Here is a 19,892-nt window from a genome sequence, read left to right on the forward strand (position 1 = left end):
CAGAATGAAAGAGTATATTCGAAACTTAAAATGTATATTGACTCTACGAACGGAAATCATGAGATAGCTAACATTGAAACTTCTGGATCTGGACACCTGTTCATGGAAGATGTAATAATGAAAGAGAGTTCACGAGGGCACGATCAATCAAGCTGGATCTCTTCATTTTTTTATTTTGGAGGAAGGAGAAAATGAAAAGTGTCAACAACCAGGTTTTCTACTTTGATTCAAGAATTTTGGGATAAAACTATATTGTCATACCTAAGTAGTTTGGATAATGACTGCTCCAAATATTAAATATTTTCAGACAATCAGTGATTCTAATTTTCTTAATCCCCAATTCTTAACCCTGATATGAAATTGGTTCTTTTGAAGAATTTGCTGTCAAATTTGAAATAAACAAACTGAAAATACAGCTTTACAATGATATGACACTGACCTCATAACCTAAAGTTGTATTGTTCACGCCCATCAATTTGCTCTACATCCAGACGGAACTCTCTTCTTGAGAAAACGAAATGACCAAAATATCTCAACATAATTACCAACTGAGTTTTTGACCAGGCCACTCTAGAAATTTTCTTTTCAAGTACTCTGTTTCAGAAAGTTCTGAATCGTTTCTCTGAATCTCATGCTCTATATTGAAAAGATATTTATAAAAAGGTAAAGCGTAAGATTTCCAGAACAAGAAAATGAAAACTGAAAACGCGTAGAAGACTCAGTCAGTGGAACAGAAGAGCCTGAATTCCTCTGCCAAATTTCATTTTGTTGCCTTGTTGTCGTTTTTCGAGAGTCTTTTCCTTCTTCTTCTTTTCTTCAACATTTTTGCATAAATCGAGAAGGAACAAGAAAAAAGAAGAAGAATTGGTCATTTTTCATTTCAAAAGAAACTGACCACCCGAGTTGGTGATCTGGGGAAAAGGGAAAACGTTGAGAAAGTTTTCGAAACTTTGAGATCCGTCGATGTTTAGATAAGAGAAAGGAGAAATTGGAAATTAGAAAATCATTTGAGGTGTCAAGTTAGAACCGAATCACAATTCTCAGTAAAAATTACTGTAAATCTAGAAAATGTGAAAAATAAAATTCTCAAAAATTAGAAGAAATTATTCAAAATTGGTGCTGATTTTTTATTCATACCTAACACCTAGACGCCAGTTATGTGCGAAAGGATCCAAAGCTTTCCAATTGGCATATTAGATGGGGCTGAGGAAATAACTTTTTCTCTACATACGTAAAAAAAATATCCTTGAAATGAAAATTTCAATAATGATTTCTCACCCATGAATGATTATAAAGTCAACAGTTTCTCGATAAGTAAATCGTTCAACTTGATAAACATCATCTCCATTAAACGATGCATAAAAGTCTGATTGAAAAGTGAACAAAATGAAGCGTAACGAGAGAATCGAGATATTTGATGGAATGAAATGGGAAAGAGAGAATTCATTGTACTAAAGTCATAAACGGCTCCTCCTCTTCTCCAAAACATGGTTTAATTTTGATTCGCACTGCCAATGTCCATCCCTCTCTCGTCCTCTCAAAACTGATTGGATTCAAGAAGAAGGAGGGGTGTGAATTGAGAGAGAAGATGACCAAAAGGACCTACGGAATTAAAAGGAAATCACACATTATTCAAATGCTTTCTTTGTGTCATCACCCAATATTGGAAAGGGAAACAAGATGCAAAAGTTACGGAAAATGAGGGAAAGCAGAGAGAGATAACTTTGCACTTTACAATTTTCGGGATGAATAGAATTAGAAATTGGGAGAAGAAGAAGGAGATATGTGATTCATTAGTTTTCTTCGAGATGAAAAGTATTGAGACTCTGGGAAAAAGAAAGAGACCTACTGTAGTCGAGGTAAGATTTTAGATTCCACCGAGGAGAAATACTCCCAGGCGGAGTGTCTTTATTACAATATGAAGGGCAACTCAGACAAGTTTTTTCTATGAATTTTAGATCAAAAGCTTCAAACTTAGAATGCACTTTACTTCCCAGTAAAAAAAAACATATGCAATAGTATATTTTCTCTTTACCCGGATTTTTGGAAGTTCCGGAATATGCTCAGCAATCAAAACTTTGAAAGAAACTTTCAAAACTCGAACTCAGCGCTCAAATTATCAATTTTCCAATTCGTCTATCTCAAACAATTATCAGAAAAAAAGAAAACAACACTGCCGAATCGTTTTCTATTAGCCATTCCAGTACATATTCAAATATTCAAAGTAGTTTTTTTTTGCCTTCTTCACACTGATTGACTTTAGTGACAAAGAAAAGAAAAAAGGGAACATGGTGCCACTGAAAAAGGAGTTTTGAGGGCGGGAAGTGCTCATCGTTAATCTCAGAATGGAGACTTTTTGACGGAAAAAGTGACAAGTTCCACCAATGTTGTAGCAGCTCGGTTTGTTTCTCAGAAACATCATCTATCAAAATGGTTGGCTAAAGAAGAGGATGGTGTGAGGGAAACTGAAACAAGCGGCGGCACCTGCGCCCCATTTCTGACCATATCAAGTTACCAGAATAAAGAGGAAAATCCAAGAAAAACTCTCGAGGATTTGGTTTTTGGTGGAAAACGGAAAACTTTTTTGGGGTGTAGTGAAAAATGAGATTCATAGAATAAAATGGGAAAAAATAAGAAAATAAAAAACTCGAGATGGTTTCACATGAGATACGTGGGGGGAATGAGTAGTAAAGATAGAGTAGGAAAAAAGGTTTCAATTGAGAAAGATGAAGAAGCGATGGGAGCAAAGTCAACAAACAAAACAATTGAAGGTAAATACATTCAGGGTAGTGTTCTAGAGCTACTCGTCTTTCTTTTCGTCCAGTGGCATGTTCTTTGACTCGAGAAATTCGGTCACCAATTTCAATTCGACAATGCCGGACAGCTGATCGTTTCCGTCATCTCCACGGGTCCACCTGGAAGAGGATACGTTAAAATTTAAATAGCCATCTGTTGAACAGATGATGATCAGGAAATGACTGATGTCAGCATATGATCATCAATAATTAGTTGCATACATTTCAACTTACTTCAAAACACGATGATCCTTGAATTCGACAAGCTGAGTACGTAGTGCAGAATCAGTTGAGGCGATGAAATCATCTCTGAAAGAAATAAAATAATTCACTCTTTCTTCGAAATGTCTCACTTGGCAGCATTGAACAAATCCCAGAATTTCACAGGTTTTTTGGTGTCAAAATACATTTGGAAGAAAAGTTTGAATAACTTTTGCGAATTGGAAGCAAGCGACTTCCAGAAAGCATCAAGAGAAGACAATGTATGAACGGACTGACTAGAACCAGAATCTAATCCCAGGATTCGAGAATCTCCAGTCATCATTTCTTGCAGCGGAATTTCAAAAGTATTCAAAGTGATATGGACGAAAGAGAGGGATGCTAGTTGCCGCTGGAAAAAGAAATCATGAATTTAAAAATGGCCGTAATGATCTTACAGAATTCCAGATAAATGTTGAATAGACATGATCAACAGTAGCAATAAGTTTTATAGAATCCTTGTTTTCAAGAAGTTCGCACAAAGCCTCTTGATCGTTTCTGAAACAAAACGAACGATGATCAGTTAACTGCTGTGAAAAGAACAACCTCCAGTCGGGAGCTTCAATATTGTCTATAACGAGAATCAGCTGCTGTCCGTACATTTTTCTTTTAATTGCCCGAGCCCAACTTATTGTAGTCTGACTTCTTTTCAATGGACAGTTGAGTTTCATGTTTTCATTGATGGCATTCAAAAGAGCTTTCATATTAATTCCATCTTTACGAGCGTCTACTCGCATGTATGTATAACCTGATAGCTCGTCTTCGAACTCTGTGAGAACTTCACGTTTCGATCCCACTCCATGCAACAAAATATTGAATCCAGAAGCAAGGTACAGCTTCCACTTTTGGAATTCGGTATCCGCAAGATTCTCTAGCTGTTTGTCGAACGCCGAAGAATCTTTATTGTTGATGTAATCCCGGAGTCCAGGAAGATCACACTTTGTGAATTCTGCTATCATTTTATTAACACGTTCATCGCCATCCTCATCATCGTTGTCATCTGGATTTTCAGCACGCTTTCCTCGTCTTGCTTTCGCAATGTTCATAGAAGCAGATTTCCCTTGCATAAAGTAGTTTTCGATTGCAGATCGAGCCATCGTAACAGATTCATCTCTAAAAAGAAGGTGCTTAAAAACTGCGAGGTCTGTTCAAACTAACTCAAAAGCCAAGTTTTCCAAATCTTCCTCCAACTTCGTTGTTAAATTTCTAGCTGATGAGTTTTCTTTTCCAGACACTTTCTTTTGGCCTGTTTTCTCCGGTGTCGCTTTTTTAACAGGTACTGCCTGAATTCCAGGTTGAACTACAGCTGAACGTTTCAAAATCTTCGGTTTGGGCATTATCTGTAATCAGAGGGAGTACATGCAGAAAATGAAACAAATTAGAACAGAAGATAGTTAGGCACACGAACCAAAGAAAACAAACAAATCACCCGATCGATGCAATTCAAGAAATTAAACTGATACTTTCACAGTTTATTTTTGTTGATAAGTGAGTACATTTAATTTTTTTAACATTCCATCGAACAAAGTCGAAGATTAATCACATTAGAAATAAAGTAATAATTTATGGAAGAAAACAAAAATTATGAATTTTGTTGAGAATTTTACTTGAGAAGGGACCATTTGAATTGCTTGTTGGCCGACTCGATGAAGGAGAAACCGATTTGTGAAACGGATTGGTCCGAGAATGAAACTTCGTCGTTTTTGAGAGCAGTTCTCTGAACGACAGCTTGAGCATCAGTCTCCATGATGATGCTGAAGTTCAATTCCTAGTTTTTATATTCAAACAAAGGAACTAACCCTTCATCACAAATCTCATCGACGATGAGCATAATCGTGTCCATGGCATCAATCAGCGCCTTCTTCTCAACGTTCTTTCGAAGAACAACAGAGACAGCATCGTAAAGGCAAGTAAGTGTTGCATCAAGGAACAGCTCATTCTCGCGAGTCGATCCGAGAACGTAGAAATAGAGATCCACGTTTGAGCGGTACAAGCATGTGACTCCGTCAAGCAACACAATGTCAGCTGAAGAATAAAAGTGTGAAAAATTATGAAAACTGTAAAATTTACATACCGGAGGTATTGCGAGAAGTTTTCGAGAACAAGTTCTTTTCGAATGCCTTCTGTTCCTTTACGGTTCCGAAGGTATTACGATCGTAGTACTGAAAACCACATATGATTAAACACAAACTGGCTCAATACGAACCTTGGCAAGAACTCGATTTCCATCTTGATCGAGAATAACGATTCCTTTGATGCTGTACAGCGAAGTTGGATTCTGAAAAAGAACGTAGTAGGGAGATTTTATGTTGCTGAATAGTTTCGACTGCTTCTTTTTCAGAATAATAAAAATCTATGAAGGAGCAACCTCCCCACGAAGAGAGCAATTTGAAAATTGGCCAATTGGATTTCTTCTAACTCACCGTGTCGAAATCGGCCATCTCTCTTTCTTTGCTTTACAATTACCTGAAAATATGAATTTTCAGACTTAACCGCTTCTCCAGAAAACTTTGAAAAACTGAAGCAGAATCAAACGTCGATATCGGCGTAAATCGACACGTGGAACGCAACGAGACCCGCGATGGAAGAGTTTCTCAATGGCCTAACATTCGCTGCCGGGTAGATTTACGGTTGCGTTCGTAAAAAGTTTTCAGAAATTATTTTGATCGATTTTTTAGTTTTAAAGGTGGTTACTATTACTATTCCTTTCAAGTTCCAGATAAAATATGGGAAAAAAGCAACATCAGAAAGACAAATTATACTTGACAACATCGGAATGGAAATCGATTGGAGGACATAAAGATGGTGAGTTTAAATAAAGTATTATATGAAACCTATAATCTTGCTTCAGACACTGGCACACGGTTACAAAGAGCACAATTCAAACGTTTGCCAATCAATCATTGTTCTCTGTCACTTTTACCGTTTGAAGATCCTGTCTGTGCTCGATCTGGAGAGATTTTTGAGCTAACGTAAGATTGTATTTATTTTCTAGTTGTACTTTTTCAATTTTCAGTGCTATTGTCCCGTATCTCAAAAAACACGGAAAGAATCCATGCACAGGAAAACCATTGGCCGTCAAAGATCTGGTTCATCTCAAGTTTGATAAAGGAGAAGATGGGAAGTTCAGATGCCCAGTTACATTCCGTACATTCACTGATCACAGTCACATTCTGGCAATCGCTACGACTGGAAATGTCTATTCCTATGAAGCCATTCAAGAACTGAATCTGAAAAGAAATCATTTGAAAGATCTTCTCGCTGACGTCCCATTCACAAGAGCTGATATTATTGATCTTCAAGATCCGAATCACTTAGAAAAGTTCAATATGGAACAGTTCCTACATGTTAAACTAGATTTGAAGACTTCAGAAGAAATCAAAAAAGAGAAGGAAGCCATGAAAGATCCTAAATTCTACATCCGACGAATGAATAATGCTTGCAAATCAGTGTTGGATCAGTTGGACAAGGAATATGTACCGAAACAGGTGAGAATCAGACATTAAACGATCTGAAAACAAATAATTGTATTTTTAGAATGAAGTCGTTTTGGAACAAACTGCAGACGCCGTCAATGCAGCTCATTACAGTCAAGGAAAAGTTGCAGCGGGATTCACATCGACTGTAATGGCACCAGTTACAAGTAACAAAGCAGCAGTACTGGATGATGACACAGTAAGGTATAGTCGAGTCAAGAAGAATGGCTTTGTTCGTCTTGTCACGAACTTTGGACCTCTCAATCTGGAATTGTATTGCCAAAAAGCACCAAAAGCTTGTGAGAATTTCATCACACACTGCTCAAACGGATACTACAATAACACAAAGTTTCATCGGCTGATTAAAAATTTCATGGTAATTTTTGATCTCAACAAAGTTTATTATCTAAAATATCTGTCCTTCAGCTTCAAGGAGGAGATCCAACTGGAACTGGTCACGGTGGAGAATCGATTTGGGGAAAACCATTCACCGATGAATTTGTGTCTGGATTTTCTCACGATGCTCGTGGAGTTCTCTCAATGGCAAACAAAGGATCTAATACCAATGGATCTCAATTTTTCATCACTTTCCGACCGTGCAAATATCTGGACAGAAAACATACAATTTTTGGGAGATTAGTTGGAGGACAAGATACTTTAACAACTATTGAAAAATTGGAGACAGAAGAAGGAACAGATATTCCGACGGTGAATGTAGTTGTGATGAGAGCTGAAGTTTTTGTAGATCCTTTCGAAGAAGCTGAGAAGGAAGTACAAGCAGAAAGAGCCGAGATCTTGAAAAAAAGTAAGTTACACTTTCGAAGGAATAATCCATTTTCTTTTTTTCCAGCCTCGAAAGATACATCACTGATGGCTAACAAAAAGGAGAGAGACTCGAAACCTAAAGCAGTTGGAACTGGAATCGGGAAGTATATGCAGTCAGCCGCTGCGGCCAACAAGCGGCAAGGACAAATGGATGATATTCCCTTGGAAGCCGCGAAAAAGAAAAAGTTTGCGAGAGCTGGGCTCGGAGATTTTTCCAAATGGTGATCAAGTGTTTTTCTTCATTATTCTGTTCAGTGTATAACGTTTTCATCAATTTATAAAGTAAAAGACTGATAATATAATTTACATTGCAAAATACAAAAAAGCTTTTTATCCCATTATCGAAAGAGCACCTATAACAAGAAGAATTTTGGGACAAAAGCTCAAGCTCTTCTCGTTAGTGATTTTGGAAGTTGGAACATGCAGGCATAGTAATAAATAGAGATTAGCCATAGCACAAGACTTTAGAAAAAGAAGGCGGCGTTGGAGCGAGAAAGGGGTGTGACGTTACTTCGAAGAAGAGCTACTGAGATTTTTACACAATGACTAAATTCGAAAAAGCGGTTTGATAAACATTATTATGGGGATACATAAGTCGCAAATAAAGCATTGAGTTGAGAATAAAGGCGATTGTTTTAATTGGTTCCACGGCTGGCAACGGCATTGGAAATTTCACGAACAATCTCATCTTGTTTCTCGAGCTCGCTCTGCTTCTCTGATGAACGGAGATCCGACATCACCTACAATATTTTAAGGTGAACTGAGTGCTACAGTCGTATTCTCTACTTACCTTTTTCGTCTTTCCAAAGTATATCTCATTGATTGTCAAGCGCATCTTCGACTCTTGATCCTCGATCATACGTCCCATATTGGCCAAGTGAGTGTTCTGATCATTGATTGGAGCATCCATTTCGTGCTATAAAAATCAATAATCTGTGAATCCTAAATTTGCGACTAAACCTGTCTGGTGAGTGATCCTCCGAGGTTCATAACTCCACTAACGCTCTTATTGGTCTGCAGCCACAACATGATGGTGGAAGTAAGCTTGTAGTGGGCTTGACGAGCCTGTAATAAGAAATTATAAAACAATTTTTTCGTATTTAATTTTACTCTTTCGGTAATTTCAATAACATGAATGGAATCCCAGCATCCAGTTATGTTCTTGGCGCCATCTCCTTCTTTCTTAATTAGCACGATACCAGCGAATCCGCCATTATCCAAATCCCAGAAATAAACGGAAGATACTCCACCCTCGAAGTATCTATAATCATTTTTCATTTTCTAGAAGAATCAGAATGAGACTTACAGGTCACGGTATGACTCAAATGCAGCATTGGCTTCAATTTCCATTTTCCTGCGTTTCTCTGATGGCAACTGCCCATCCTCGAGTGGTGGATCGTATGTATTACTCCATGGCGATCTGAAATTTAAAAGAATAAATAAGATTCATTTAAAATAGTTATGATTCATACCTATAGCTATCGCCGTCACGATTGTAATCACAGAGCAAATATTGCTTGCCGGTTTCACGATCTGCGGCGATTTTCAGAGGTTGATCGATGGTGCCTTAAGATTTAAATTTATTAGGAAGAAATTAATTAAAAAAAATTAATGAGCTTACTCAAAAGATCGTCCACGAGATGTGGACATAAGTCGATGAGATCGGTCAAATTTTTGTCGCAATGTTGAGGTGGAAGTCTTCTCATCAAGTCGAGGGCACAATCGAGCTGTTGTTCTCCCTGAAATCGAAAAATTAGTTTTGTTATCAAGATTAATTACTGGTACAAACCATTTCTTGAAGCTCGAGTGGATGGAATGCTCCCTGAAAACCTTTTTGCATTGAAACCGTTATGATTAACTAAAAGGGTGTACGAAACAAAGAAATTAAAAAAAAAACAGTTCGCAAAGAGCTTGTAATCAGCTATTTTTCTTCTATAATTTTCTCTGCTCACAATATCAATGACTCACGCTCAACTATATACTAGAGAACATTTAAGATTTGTACTCTACAAGACAGTTTTCGGGAGTATGAAAATGCAGAAATATGTTAATACTGCTTCATAACTCTTTAATTGTTCATTCATTGCTTGAAAAATGAATCAAAATTGCGAAACGATAGAAAAAGGGGAAGAAAAGAGCGACTACTTCATTGATTTTGCACTCTCTGTCTCTCGCTCTCTCCCTTTAAACATCCTTCACACCGTAGTGACGTACACATCAGAGGGCAAGTCGCGGCGAGACCCGCAAGCTTTTGGCGTTTTACCAGCCATCTTCAAATTTTTATTTTTCCGCCAGATTCTAAAAATTTTTTATAAATAAGCTTTTTCTTCTAAAAGTTGTCTCCTTATTCACATTTTGTCATAATTTTCACTGGAACTTCTTTAAAAGTTTCGTGGAGCCCTACAGAGATCTCGCATACGAAAATGTTCGTGTTATATAATTTTCTAATCTCAAAATTCGTGAATCGGTCTCTTTCATATAATTAAATTTTTCTTTTGATTACAGCAACAACGAAGTCAAAATTGGAGCACGACACAGTAAACGCCACTCCCGAAATCTTCCATCCGAAGTAAGTTTTTGTCGTTGCAAAGCACTTTTCTCCTTTTCTTGGTCCCATACTGATGATGAACTAGCTTCAGCGTGCAAAAAGAACAAGGGCCGTCTCGAAAGTCAGTGAGCATACTATGAAAAGATCGGGTTCAATGTTGGACATCAGCGAGGACAGTCAACATTCCACGGTCAGCCTTGTTCCCATCCTTTGATCCTGCCGCGTTTTTATGAGAAATGATTTTTTGTTTAGAAAGCTAGGAAGATTCAATTTTCTCTAAGTGCAGAACAAAGTATCTTCAGGAGACAGTATAAAAGGCGGCCGTTTGGTTCATTTCAAACATTTTCGGATTGAAGCATTGGAAATCTCATTTCCCCTACCTCTTTTGTTTCGATTTTTCTTCAAACTTTTCCACTCGGTGCTGCCATATGTTGTTTCACCGATCTTTACCCGTCAGATTCACACGTGGCGTAGCTCTCAAATAACCGATGCCCTCTTTTCTGCGGTGTATATATATCCAATTTTATACCTTGTTCTTATTATCGAAATAAAAAAGTTCCGACATTTTTTCCTCGTCGGTGTTTGCGGACTCAAGCCAAAATTATCAAATTTTGGCTTGAGTCCGCAAACACCGACGAGGAAAAAATGTCGGAACTTTTTTGTTGCGACAATAGGTAGATGAAGTATCAAAAAAAAAGATATAGCAAAAGTTATCTTTTTTTTAATTCCCACAACTATTTTATTCTCCTCTTCCTATTTTTCAAAGGACAGTAGTCCCTCCCTCTATCTCTCGCTTCCCTGTTACAGCAGTCGGTTTTTCTCCCTGCTCTCTTCCTCTCTTTCTGTCATTCATTCACCGTTTCTCTTTTCTTCTCCTCTCACATCGCAATGTACATTGTTTGATTTCAGTTTCTGTTGAGGACTTTTATCTCTATTTTTCTTCTCACCGCCCATCGTTCAAAATCAAAATCAGCTTCGACAAAAGCGTAATTTCAACGAAATCAATTTCTTATTGCACTTTTATACTTTTCTCCGGCCAATGACGTCTGCGTATCGTACAAGTTCAACACTTTCCTGTTGTCATTTCTTTTCACTCTCATCTTGGTGTGACTTCATTTAGTCTATCGGCATCTGCCAGGTGCCACATTCACTCTTTTACCACGTTTTTCTTCTGATGTCTTTCTACAGAACTTATTTGTTGTGATTTCAGAACAAAGCTCCACCACCAAAAAAACCACTGGAAGATCATATGGAAAGTGTCAACATGAATGGTAACAACGAGAATATAACATTTCACCTAAAAGTCAAAAAGATTCAGGAAGTCATGTTACCCTTGTGGAGAACCTCCCAGTCGAAAAAGTTAAAAGCGGTGACCGAATCGCCATTCTTGATTTCGGTGCACAGTATGGAAAAGTTATTGATCGTCGCGTTCGAGAACTTCGTGTTCAGTCCGAAATGTTTCCATTGAACACTACTGCCAAGCAAATTCTCGATCTGGGCGGATTCAAGGCTATTATCATCTCAGGAGGACCGAACTCAGTTTATGCTGTAGATGCACCTACTATTGATCCAGAAATCTTCACTTGCGGATTGCCTGTTCTTGGAATCTGTTACGGATTTCAATTAATGAACAAGCTGAATGGGGGAAATGTTTCACGCGAACATATTAGAGAAGATGGCGCATGTGAAATTCAAATTGACACCCGTGTGGCGCTCTTTAATGGGCTCGATGATGTAGAAACTGTGTTGCTTACTCATGGAGACAGTGTATCGGATTCTACGGTTGCCCCAGATTTTCAAGTTATGGCAAAGAGTGGACATCACGTTGCAGGTTTGAGAAATAGAACATAATTCAAATGTATCAATTTATAATTCGTACTTGGATATTTCAGGAATTTGTAATGAGCAACGCAAGTTGTACGGTGTCCAGTTTCACCCCGAAGTAGATCTCACTACTCACGGATCAAAAATGTTCGAGAATTTCTTGTTCAAAATCGTCGGATGCTGTGGGAACTTTACCATTCAAAACCGCGAGCAAGCTTGTATTGATGAGATCAAAAATATTGTTGGCGATAAGAAGGTACTGGTCATGGTCTCCGGTGGTGTTGATTCCGCAGTATGCGCCGCTTTGCTCAGTCGTGCTCTTGGACCGAATAGGGTAACAGCTATTCACATCGATAATGGATTCATGCGTCACGAGGAAAGTGATGCTGTTGAGAAAAGTCTAGCTGCTCTCAACTTGCCTGTTCATAGTAAGTTTTCAAAACTGCTCGCCAAATGAATAACTATATACATTTAAAGGATACAATTATGGAACAACTTTTCGCTCAAGCGGCGAGCATGCACAAGAAGGAGAGATGTCCTTAGACGAGTGTGATGATCCAGAGTTGAAAAGGAGAATTATTGGAAACACCTTCATTCGAGTTAAAGATCTCATTATGAAAGACTTGAATATCACCCACGAAGAATACTTCCTTGCTCAAGGAACACTCCGTCCTGATCTTATCGAAAGCGCGAGTGCTCTTGCTTCTGGTCACGCGGACACGATTAAGACCCATCACAATGATACAGCCCTAGTTCGAGATCTGCGGAATTTAGGAAAAGTTGTGGAACCACTGAAAGATTTCCACAAAGATGAAGTTCGCGAGTTGGGAAAAGATCTCGGGCTCCCCGAACAAATTGTACAACGCCATCCGTTCCCAGGACCCGGACTTGCTATTCGAATTCTTTGTGCAGCTGACAGACGTCCAGAGTTCTACTTCGATCTACCAGTTTTCGACGAAGAGGTACATGGTTCCATTCAAGAGCTAACTGAGAAGTTGATCAGTGCTGCTGTTAATCCGAGTCAAGGAATCTACGAATATCATCGTCTGGAGAAAGCTCGAACTGATGTAAGTTCCAAATATATGTTTCGATCAAAACTGTTTCCTCTAGACTTTGTTATCCCTCTCGCAAAGAGATAGAATACTCGCTGAAAAACAAACGTTTCAAATCAGTGCACACGTTCTTCCAATCAAGACAGTTGGAGTGCAAGGCGATGCTAGAAGTTACTCGTATGCAGTCGCGTTGTCTACTGATGAACGTCCGATTCCATGGCAACTTCTCTTCGCATACGCGTCAGTAATTCCAAAACTGTTTCACGGAATCAATAGAGTGTGCTACGCATTTGGAAGGAAAATCGAAAATTCTATTGAAGATCTGACTCGAACTCTCCTTGTTCCACAAATAGTTACAAAACTGCAAATGGCGGATCATATTGCAAGCAATGTGTTGTTTGCACGTGAACCTGCTTATACCGGAGTTACTCTTCAAAATGTAGGACACAAAATTCAGCAGATGCCCGTTGTACTGCTACCTATCGACTTTGATCGCGAGAAATGTGCTGCTGGTTCATACAAACACTCAATTGTTCTCAGACCTTTTGTTACTTCCGATTTTATGACTGGCCAAGCAGCAATTCCTGGAATTCATATTCCGGAAGAGGTGAGAAAAACTATTTACTTTTATTTAGTATCTGAGAAACATCTTATTGCAGACATTACTCGAGATGGACTATGCTATCAGAAGCAACGTTCTCGGAATTTCTCGAGTTCTTCTTGACATGACTTGCAAGCCACCAGGAACCACCGAATGGGAATAATCATGCAATTACAAAATAGCTTCGATATCAATTATTCGGGCTTCTTATATCATTTGTGAACCGATCTTCATCATTGCGAAATAATAATTTCTCAGGTGTCGTACTCTTTTTCTCTTTTCTCTTCTCTAATATCCCCGTTATTCCATCTTACTATCCCCGTTTTAAGCTCAAATTTTTTCTATATAGTTTTCCTTTTCTCAAGTAATTGTTGAATAGTCTTTTTGTTGTATCATGTTGATTTTGATCCTATTGCCATCGGGTGCTCTTCTTCCGATTACTTTTAATGCTCCGAGTGTTTTGAAGCGTGAAACGTTAGGTTATCTCCTTTATCCATCCATGAAACCGATGTCTTTTACTTGTCTTGTCGATATAAATTAGTTGGCAGAGTGGTTATTTAATTTTATTCATTTGAATGCAGGTTTTAATTTCCTTGAAAAGTGTTTTTAGAAAAATAGTTTCGCAATGCCGATAAAAGAAGTTTAGAGCAATAATGACAGGCGTTCACTGCGAATTCTATGAAAGTGAGTTGATACATAAAAACGAAAAGTTCCTTGTTGTTGTCCTGTTTTCAAAAACAATACCGACCGTTCTGCTTCTCTCTACTCTCCTTTATTTGCCAATCGAACGATCCATTAGAGATCTATAGAGAGAAAAAAACAAAAATTCACCAGAAAGCAATCGAATTTTCAGCACATCGTTTCACTGTTTTAGTGAGAAAACTTCATCCCGTCCAAACTTTCTTTTATCTTCTATAAGACCACAGACGTTTAGTTGTTTCTATTCCCTGGTCGATGTCTCCGAGGACGTCGCCTGCAAAAATAGCTCCTTTTTTCCTATTCGCTGCGCACTTTTCTTCTCTACGTCTCCGTTTCTGCACTGTGACCAGTAAAAGCGATTTCTCGCCATTTTCAGCTCCCAAGGTGACCCGCATGTTATTCTTTTCAGTGATTTCTCCTACTTGTTCCTATTTCTCTTTTTTCTTTCCCACTTTTTCCCCATCCCACCATCAAATGTTGATCAAAAGAGAAAGAAAGTCAAAACGTGAAAGAGAGAGTGTATTAATCAAGGAGAGTCCCTTGGCCCCATCGGTTCCCTTCCAATTCATCTCTTTCTCGATCAATTACCCGAGACCATGTTTCAATTGTTGGACTCTTTTTCTCACATGGAAAATACTTCCCAGCCTCATAAAATTTGCGAGCTTTCAGTTGGAACACTATTTCGTGCCATGCTTTCATCACGTTTTGATCTTTGCATTTTTGAACGGATACACGGACCCGGAATAAACAAGAGACGCAGACATCTCTAGACATTTACACAAGATTGACAAGGCGTCGTGAAAACTGACCAACTTCTGAATGATTTTTCTTTTTTCCTCTGATTTCACCTTCTACTTTCATCTATTTATTTATAGATGTAAAGTTTATCTAATTCTGCTCGTACTTTTGATCTATAATCAAGATATGCTTTGGCGCGAGGCATGCCTTCAAACTGGTTCCGGTGGAATTCCAAACGTGTCGATAGCGCTGGAAAAATGAGAGGAAGGTCTTTCAGTGATGATGTTCAGCGTTCAGTTCATCACGCTCGTCGTTTCTTTTTTAAATTTTACTGTGGGAATTAGGTCTAGTGATAGTATAGTTTGTGTTTCAAAATACATGGAAAAGCAGAATGTATCTTGTGCTTCTCCACGTGTTTGTGATTTCGGGTAGTTGCTATGACGTTTCTCGAGATATGAAAGTCATTCAAAAGGAATAGTACTTTCCGATAGTCTTCACTGCACTTTGTCCTCTTCTATGAACTTGATGGGCGCGTTCTACCCGAGTTTAGTTTGAAATTCATCTTTTTCTTCTCTGTACTGTTGCCATTTCTTATCACATGTTTGCTGCTAGATGCCAGCATTATGTACTGATAATAACACCAATTTGGTTACATATTGTTGCATTTTCTCTTCTTTTTCCGCATTGTATTCTAAATGCAAATGTTTCATTTCAGACGCGCCAGATGACGTCGTCCTCATCCGCACACCTTCCAGCCGACAACAAAGTTGTAATTTTTGTTAAGAGGCCAGGTTAGTATCTTCAAAATATGCTCGTTGAAATGATCATGATTTTTTCAAGGTGAAAACAATCCTCCGACAGTGGACTGTTTCGATGTCATCCCAATTGATTCTCCAACCGAGAAAGACATCACCTCAGAGCAATGCATCGTTCGAACACTATTCTTATCTGTCGACCCCGCCCAAAGATGTCGGATGAATCCATCAACCGGTGTCGATTATTTAGGACCTTATGAAATTGGTGAGCCCGTCGATGGAATGGAAGGAGTTGGAGTCGTTGAAAGAGCTGGATCTGGAAGTCATCTTCACGTTGGCGATCTTGTGACAGGATGTATTCGATTGTGGACTTGGACAAAGTATTTTGTCTGTGACAGCAGTGACCTCGTCAAAGTGAATCTCCCTCCATCGTTCTCTCCCTCCGTCATCCTCTCATGTGCTGGAATTTCCGGTATCACTGCGTTACTGGGTATTCGAAAGAAGGTTTGCACTTTGTTATCACTGAAATATAAAAAGACACAAATTATTTCTTGCAGGCATTGATCGACAGAAGCCGGCCACAAACAATTGTAGTGTCAGGGGCAGCAGGTAGTTGCGGGTCGTTAGCTGGACAGATCGCCAGGATAGAAGGGTGTTCGAAAGTTATTGGAATTTGTGGATCAGATGACAAATGCAAAGTTTTAGTAAGATTTACAACAACTCAAAAACTTACTATATATTATTTAATTCTAGAAAGAGGAATTCGGATTTGATAATGCCATCAATTACAAAACTGAGAAAGTGTCTGACCGGCTGAGTGAATTGGCACCAGAAGGCGTAGATATCTACTGGGATAATGTTGGAGGAACGATTTCTGATAATGTTATTCAATCTGTAAGGTTTATTATGTTTATAAAATGTATTCCGATATGTTTCAAGATGAACACTGGCGGACGTATTGTTCTTTGTGGTCAAATCGCCGTCTACAACACTGATCTTCCATATCCCCCACCACTCCCTGATCAAACGGTTCAAATTCTAAAGGAGAGGAACATTGAAAGAGAACGATATCTGGTGTTGACCTATAAGGATGAAATGGATGAGGCGATCGCACAATTATCAGAATGGCTACAACAAGATAAAATCAAGGTGAGTACAAAGAAGGTTTTGCAAAAATAAGAAAATCGGTTATTCACGAGATAGAAAAAAGTCTACGAAAATCAGAAGCTACATTGTAATTAACGTTACAGGTGAAAGAAACTATCTACGATGATCTTTCCTCTGCCCCAAGTGCATTCGTCGATATGATGACTGGCAAGAACATTGGAAAAATGTTAATTCGTCCATGAGTATTCACTTGTTCTCCCTCTGATACTTACTGTTATGCTAGGCATCGCATTTCCCTTTCCTCTACCAAAACCTTTCCCCGCTGAGTCGTCCAATCGATTACGAGTTCTGCCCCGTTCTTTTCAAAAAAGAGATTACCTTGCGCTTCATCCGTTGTCTTTTCTTTATTCGTTTCTTAAATCAGTCATAATTCTAAATAATGTATATATGAACTAATAGGAATATAATTGTTAGATTTCAAAAACTTATATGTATTTTGAACATAACTTTTAACTTTTTTTTGTTTGAACCATGCAAATAAATAATTTCGCTTTTTTATATTACATTTTTATGCACTTCAATCGTTTAATATCTTTCAAATACCTGTTTGCCTGATATACAATAGTAGCTTCAAATGGAAATTACAGATGGAAGTTCTGAAGCAAAGAGTAACAATGCTAACAAATCAAGAAGTTCTGTCGTTTTTGAATGCGGTCAAAAAAGAAGAAGACAACAAGCTGCATGGTGATCGATGCAAAATGCTTTCTACTGTTGTATATGAGGTATTTTATGATTTCCAGTGCTTTGGTATACGTTTACTATATTTCAGACTAAAAAGTATTTAAATTCGAGCCCTGCAGCGACACAGAATGAAGCAGTCATCTGTGAGCTGATACCCAAGTTAGCCCCCTATAAAGTAAGCGATTTGGTATTCAGCATTCTCGAAAATAATAGTTTACTTTTAGCTCACTGGGGCAGAAACTTTACAAGTTGTGAATATGAGACCAGCGAACACTACTGATGTAAGTCTTTTTATCTTTGTTTTACTTCTTTCATTCGCAACTTTTGAACTTCGAGAACTTTAGATTCAACTGTTAATCGAAGAAACAGAAGAACGATTCCCATCAGAAGAGGAACTCGAGAAGCTAGTGACAACTGTTTCCGAATGTCTGCCACCTCCACCAAAACGATGAAATTCACGGCTTTCTCTCTACCTCGATCTCTATGCTGTTGTTCTTTTTTGTCTTTTCTGTTGAAACTGTTTTTTGAATGAATTGTTGGTTTTCCTTTTCCTGATTTCCCCCGTTCCCTTCGCGGTTTTATTTCCCCCGTTTCTCTTCCTCCCTCCACTCAAACGACGAGAGTTTCAGCACCCGTTAGCTCTCGTTTCTCTTTTTTCTCTTTGCGCAAAGTGTCTATCCATGGCAACGGCGATAAAAATGATAGAATATGCGTTTACTGGAGGTGTTTGTCTTGATCTTCTTATTTTTGGTCGCCCACATTCGATAAAGACTGGGCGGATTTGAAATATTCTTTTTTTCGTGTTCTTTGAATCGAATTATCAGTATATCATCTTCTGGAAAGCGAACAAAGTTCTGAAAAATAGTCGGATTAAGTGGCATGTCATCTTCCTTATTAACATTTCCGAAAACTTCCTTTTTTCCGAATGAACATTCACTTGAGTTGTTTTCTGAATCCTGAAGAATCTCAAAAACCAACGACTTATGAATGACGTTTCGAGTTCTTAGAACCGGCATATGCATTTTTCATTTCAGATTGCGTAAGCCAGTGGCAGCTGAAACTGAATGAACCCAGCTGAAGTATAGAACTACTTCACTTCGGAATTTCTAATCTACGATCAATTACTTATTCATAGAAGTGAAAGGATATGATATTATCCTCTCGTAAACTTTTTGACTTCTAAATGTTTTTTCCGAAAAAAACGTATATAAAATAAATCAAAACTTTAGTGGGAGACTAAAAAGACTAATAAATAATACAAAACTTCAGACATCTCAAGATGAATTATAGTGGCTTTTCACTCAAAGAGTACTACAAGATTTCGTCATGTCTCATGTCATTTCGGACAGAAGATTTTTGGATTTGAATTGAAAAAACAGTCAAGTTTTTCAGCGAAAATCCGCTCATTCATTCTATTCGAAATTCATTTGTACTCTTCCCGTAATCCAATGTGATATCATTTTTGCCTCCACCTCTCTCACAGATATAATTTATCATACATTCTGGTCTTGCTTTCTTTCAATAATTCCCTTCCTTTTATTTTGTTTTTCACTCCTTTTTTCGTTTTTTCCTTGAAGAAATAGTGAAATGTAGGACTCAATCAAAATTTAAGGCCTATAATCCGAGGGTACATTGAAAAAGCGTACATCATGATCATAGAGTACAGTGAATCTTACGGTAGGAGCTATGATCATGGGGTTTTCTGAAATCTAACGAAGTCTCAGAAAACTCTGAGACTTCTGAACTCTTATGAAAATTCTGACTTGATGTACCCTATTGGTTTTAATTCAAATTTCTCAAAAAGCTAGTCTTTCGGTGGATTACTGTAGAACTACGGTAGATCTTTTGAAGACAAAGAAAAATTACCTTTATTTGACATCAAAGCAGCAGAATAACCTACAATTTATCATTAACCAAAACGTATGACTGGTTTAATTTTCTATCAACTAATGTCAGAAAAATGACAGAGTGAATCTTTTGTGACTGAGATGATGACAGACAAATAACACTGTCACTTTGATTCCGAATTGTCAAAACTCAAGTCATGTGTCTTTTTCCTAGATAAAAGTTATTTTACACTAATTTTGAAGTGAAGACTTTTTTGGTTTCCTTTCTCTTTTTTCTAAATATTTGTGGTTAGTGACGTAGAGAAAATTGTAAGAATTAGTCACAAATTGCGTGCCGTCGTGATAATTTCTCCGAAAGATAAAACTACAGAGATACGTGTGATTCTCCGATGAGATCTAGATAGTCAATGACAATGACAAATATGTCATCCAAATGACAATCCACTTAGTTCCTTATTGAATTTCGAAATATACCGTATGTTGTCACTAAACCATTAGAAAGACAGAGATAGAAGAGAAGAAAAAAGATGGAGAGAAGAAGACAATGTTTGTTTGAAGTGGGAGAAAAAGATGGGGAAAAGGAAAAGACAGCATGACAGCTCACCGAATGTCAATCAATGTCAACC

The 19,892-nt window shown here is 38.0% G+C and overlaps 7 protein-coding genes across 7 annotated transcripts; 4 read left to right on the top strand and 3 right to left on the bottom strand.

The window, feature by feature from the left end:
* Nucleotides 1-2,800: 2,800 nt before the first annotated feature.
* GCK72_005441 (uncharacterized protein) lies at nt 2,801-4,390 on the bottom strand (the record flags this gene model as incomplete). Its single annotated transcript, XM_003117385.2, has 6 exons — nt 2,801-2,915; nt 3,030-3,104; nt 3,149-3,405; nt 3,452-3,551; nt 3,600-4,166; nt 4,212-4,390. The coding sequence occupies 6 exons, from the start codon at nt 4,388-4,390 to the stop codon at nt 2,801-2,803; spliced, it is 1,293 nt and encodes a 430-aa protein (XP_003117433.2).
* Nucleotides 4,391-4,656: 266 nt separating this feature from the next.
* Nucleotides 4,657-5,494, bottom strand: GCK72_005442 (uncharacterized protein; the record flags this gene model as incomplete). The annotated part of the gene is made up of 5 exons (XM_003117476.1): nt 4,657-4,807; nt 4,853-5,078; nt 5,128-5,215; nt 5,260-5,331; nt 5,477-5,494. The coding sequence occupies 5 exons, from the start codon at nt 5,492-5,494 to the stop codon at nt 4,657-4,659; spliced, it is 555 nt and encodes a 184-aa protein (XP_003117524.1).
* A 285-nt stretch (nt 5,495-5,779) lies between these two features.
* Nucleotides 5,780-7,579, top strand: GCK72_005443 (uncharacterized protein; the record flags this gene model as incomplete). The annotated part of the gene is made up of 6 exons (XM_053725188.1): nt 5,780-5,858; nt 5,905-6,025; nt 6,070-6,541; nt 6,591-6,905; nt 6,956-7,334; nt 7,380-7,579. The coding sequence occupies 6 exons, from the start codon at nt 5,780-5,782 to the stop codon at nt 7,577-7,579; spliced, it is 1,566 nt and encodes a 521-aa protein (XP_053589382.1).
* Nucleotides 7,580-7,989: 410 nt separating this feature from the next.
* GCK72_005444 (uncharacterized protein) lies at nt 7,990-9,194 on the bottom strand (the record flags this gene model as incomplete). Its single annotated transcript, XM_003116959.2, has 8 exons — nt 7,990-8,094; nt 8,145-8,270; nt 8,315-8,419; nt 8,465-8,615; nt 8,661-8,774; nt 8,827-8,920; nt 8,976-9,093; nt 9,144-9,194. 8 exons carry the CDS (start codon nt 9,192-9,194, stop codon nt 7,990-7,992), a joined length of 864 nt encoding a protein of 287 aa, XP_003117007.2.
* An 862-nt stretch (nt 9,195-10,056) lies between these two features.
* On the top strand, nt 10,057-13,542 carry GCK72_005445 (uncharacterized protein; the record flags this gene model as incomplete). Its single annotated transcript, XM_003117294.2, has 7 exons — nt 10,057-10,092; nt 11,113-11,173; nt 11,221-11,733; nt 11,795-12,154; nt 12,204-12,793; nt 12,837-13,385; nt 13,438-13,542. The coding sequence occupies 7 exons, from the start codon at nt 10,057-10,059 to the stop codon at nt 13,540-13,542; spliced, it is 2,214 nt and encodes a 737-aa protein (XP_003117342.2).
* A 1,998-nt stretch (nt 13,543-15,540) lies between these two features.
* GCK72_005446 (uncharacterized protein) lies at nt 15,541-16,920 on the top strand (the record flags this gene model as incomplete). The annotated part of the gene is made up of 6 exons (XM_053725189.1): nt 15,541-15,607; nt 15,657-16,075; nt 16,129-16,275; nt 16,325-16,465; nt 16,511-16,720; nt 16,822-16,920. 6 exons carry the CDS (start codon nt 15,541-15,543, stop codon nt 16,918-16,920), a joined length of 1,083 nt encoding a protein of 360 aa, XP_053589383.1.
* Nucleotides 16,921-17,325: 405 nt separating this feature from the next.
* On the top strand, nt 17,326-17,871 carry GCK72_005447 (uncharacterized protein; the record flags this gene model as incomplete). The annotated part of the gene is made up of 4 exons (XM_003117077.2): nt 17,326-17,460; nt 17,508-17,594; nt 17,644-17,700; nt 17,764-17,871. The coding sequence occupies 4 exons, from the start codon at nt 17,326-17,328 to the stop codon at nt 17,869-17,871; spliced, it is 387 nt and encodes a 128-aa protein (XP_003117125.1).
* Between the last annotated feature and the right edge of the window lie 2,021 nt (nt 17,872-19,892).

This window comes from Caenorhabditis remanei, chromosome II, assembly GCF_010183535.1.
Source record: "Caenorhabditis remanei strain PX506 chromosome II, whole genome shotgun sequence".
Classification (NCBI taxonomy): domain Eukaryota; kingdom Metazoa; phylum Nematoda; class Chromadorea; order Rhabditida; family Rhabditidae; genus Caenorhabditis; species Caenorhabditis remanei.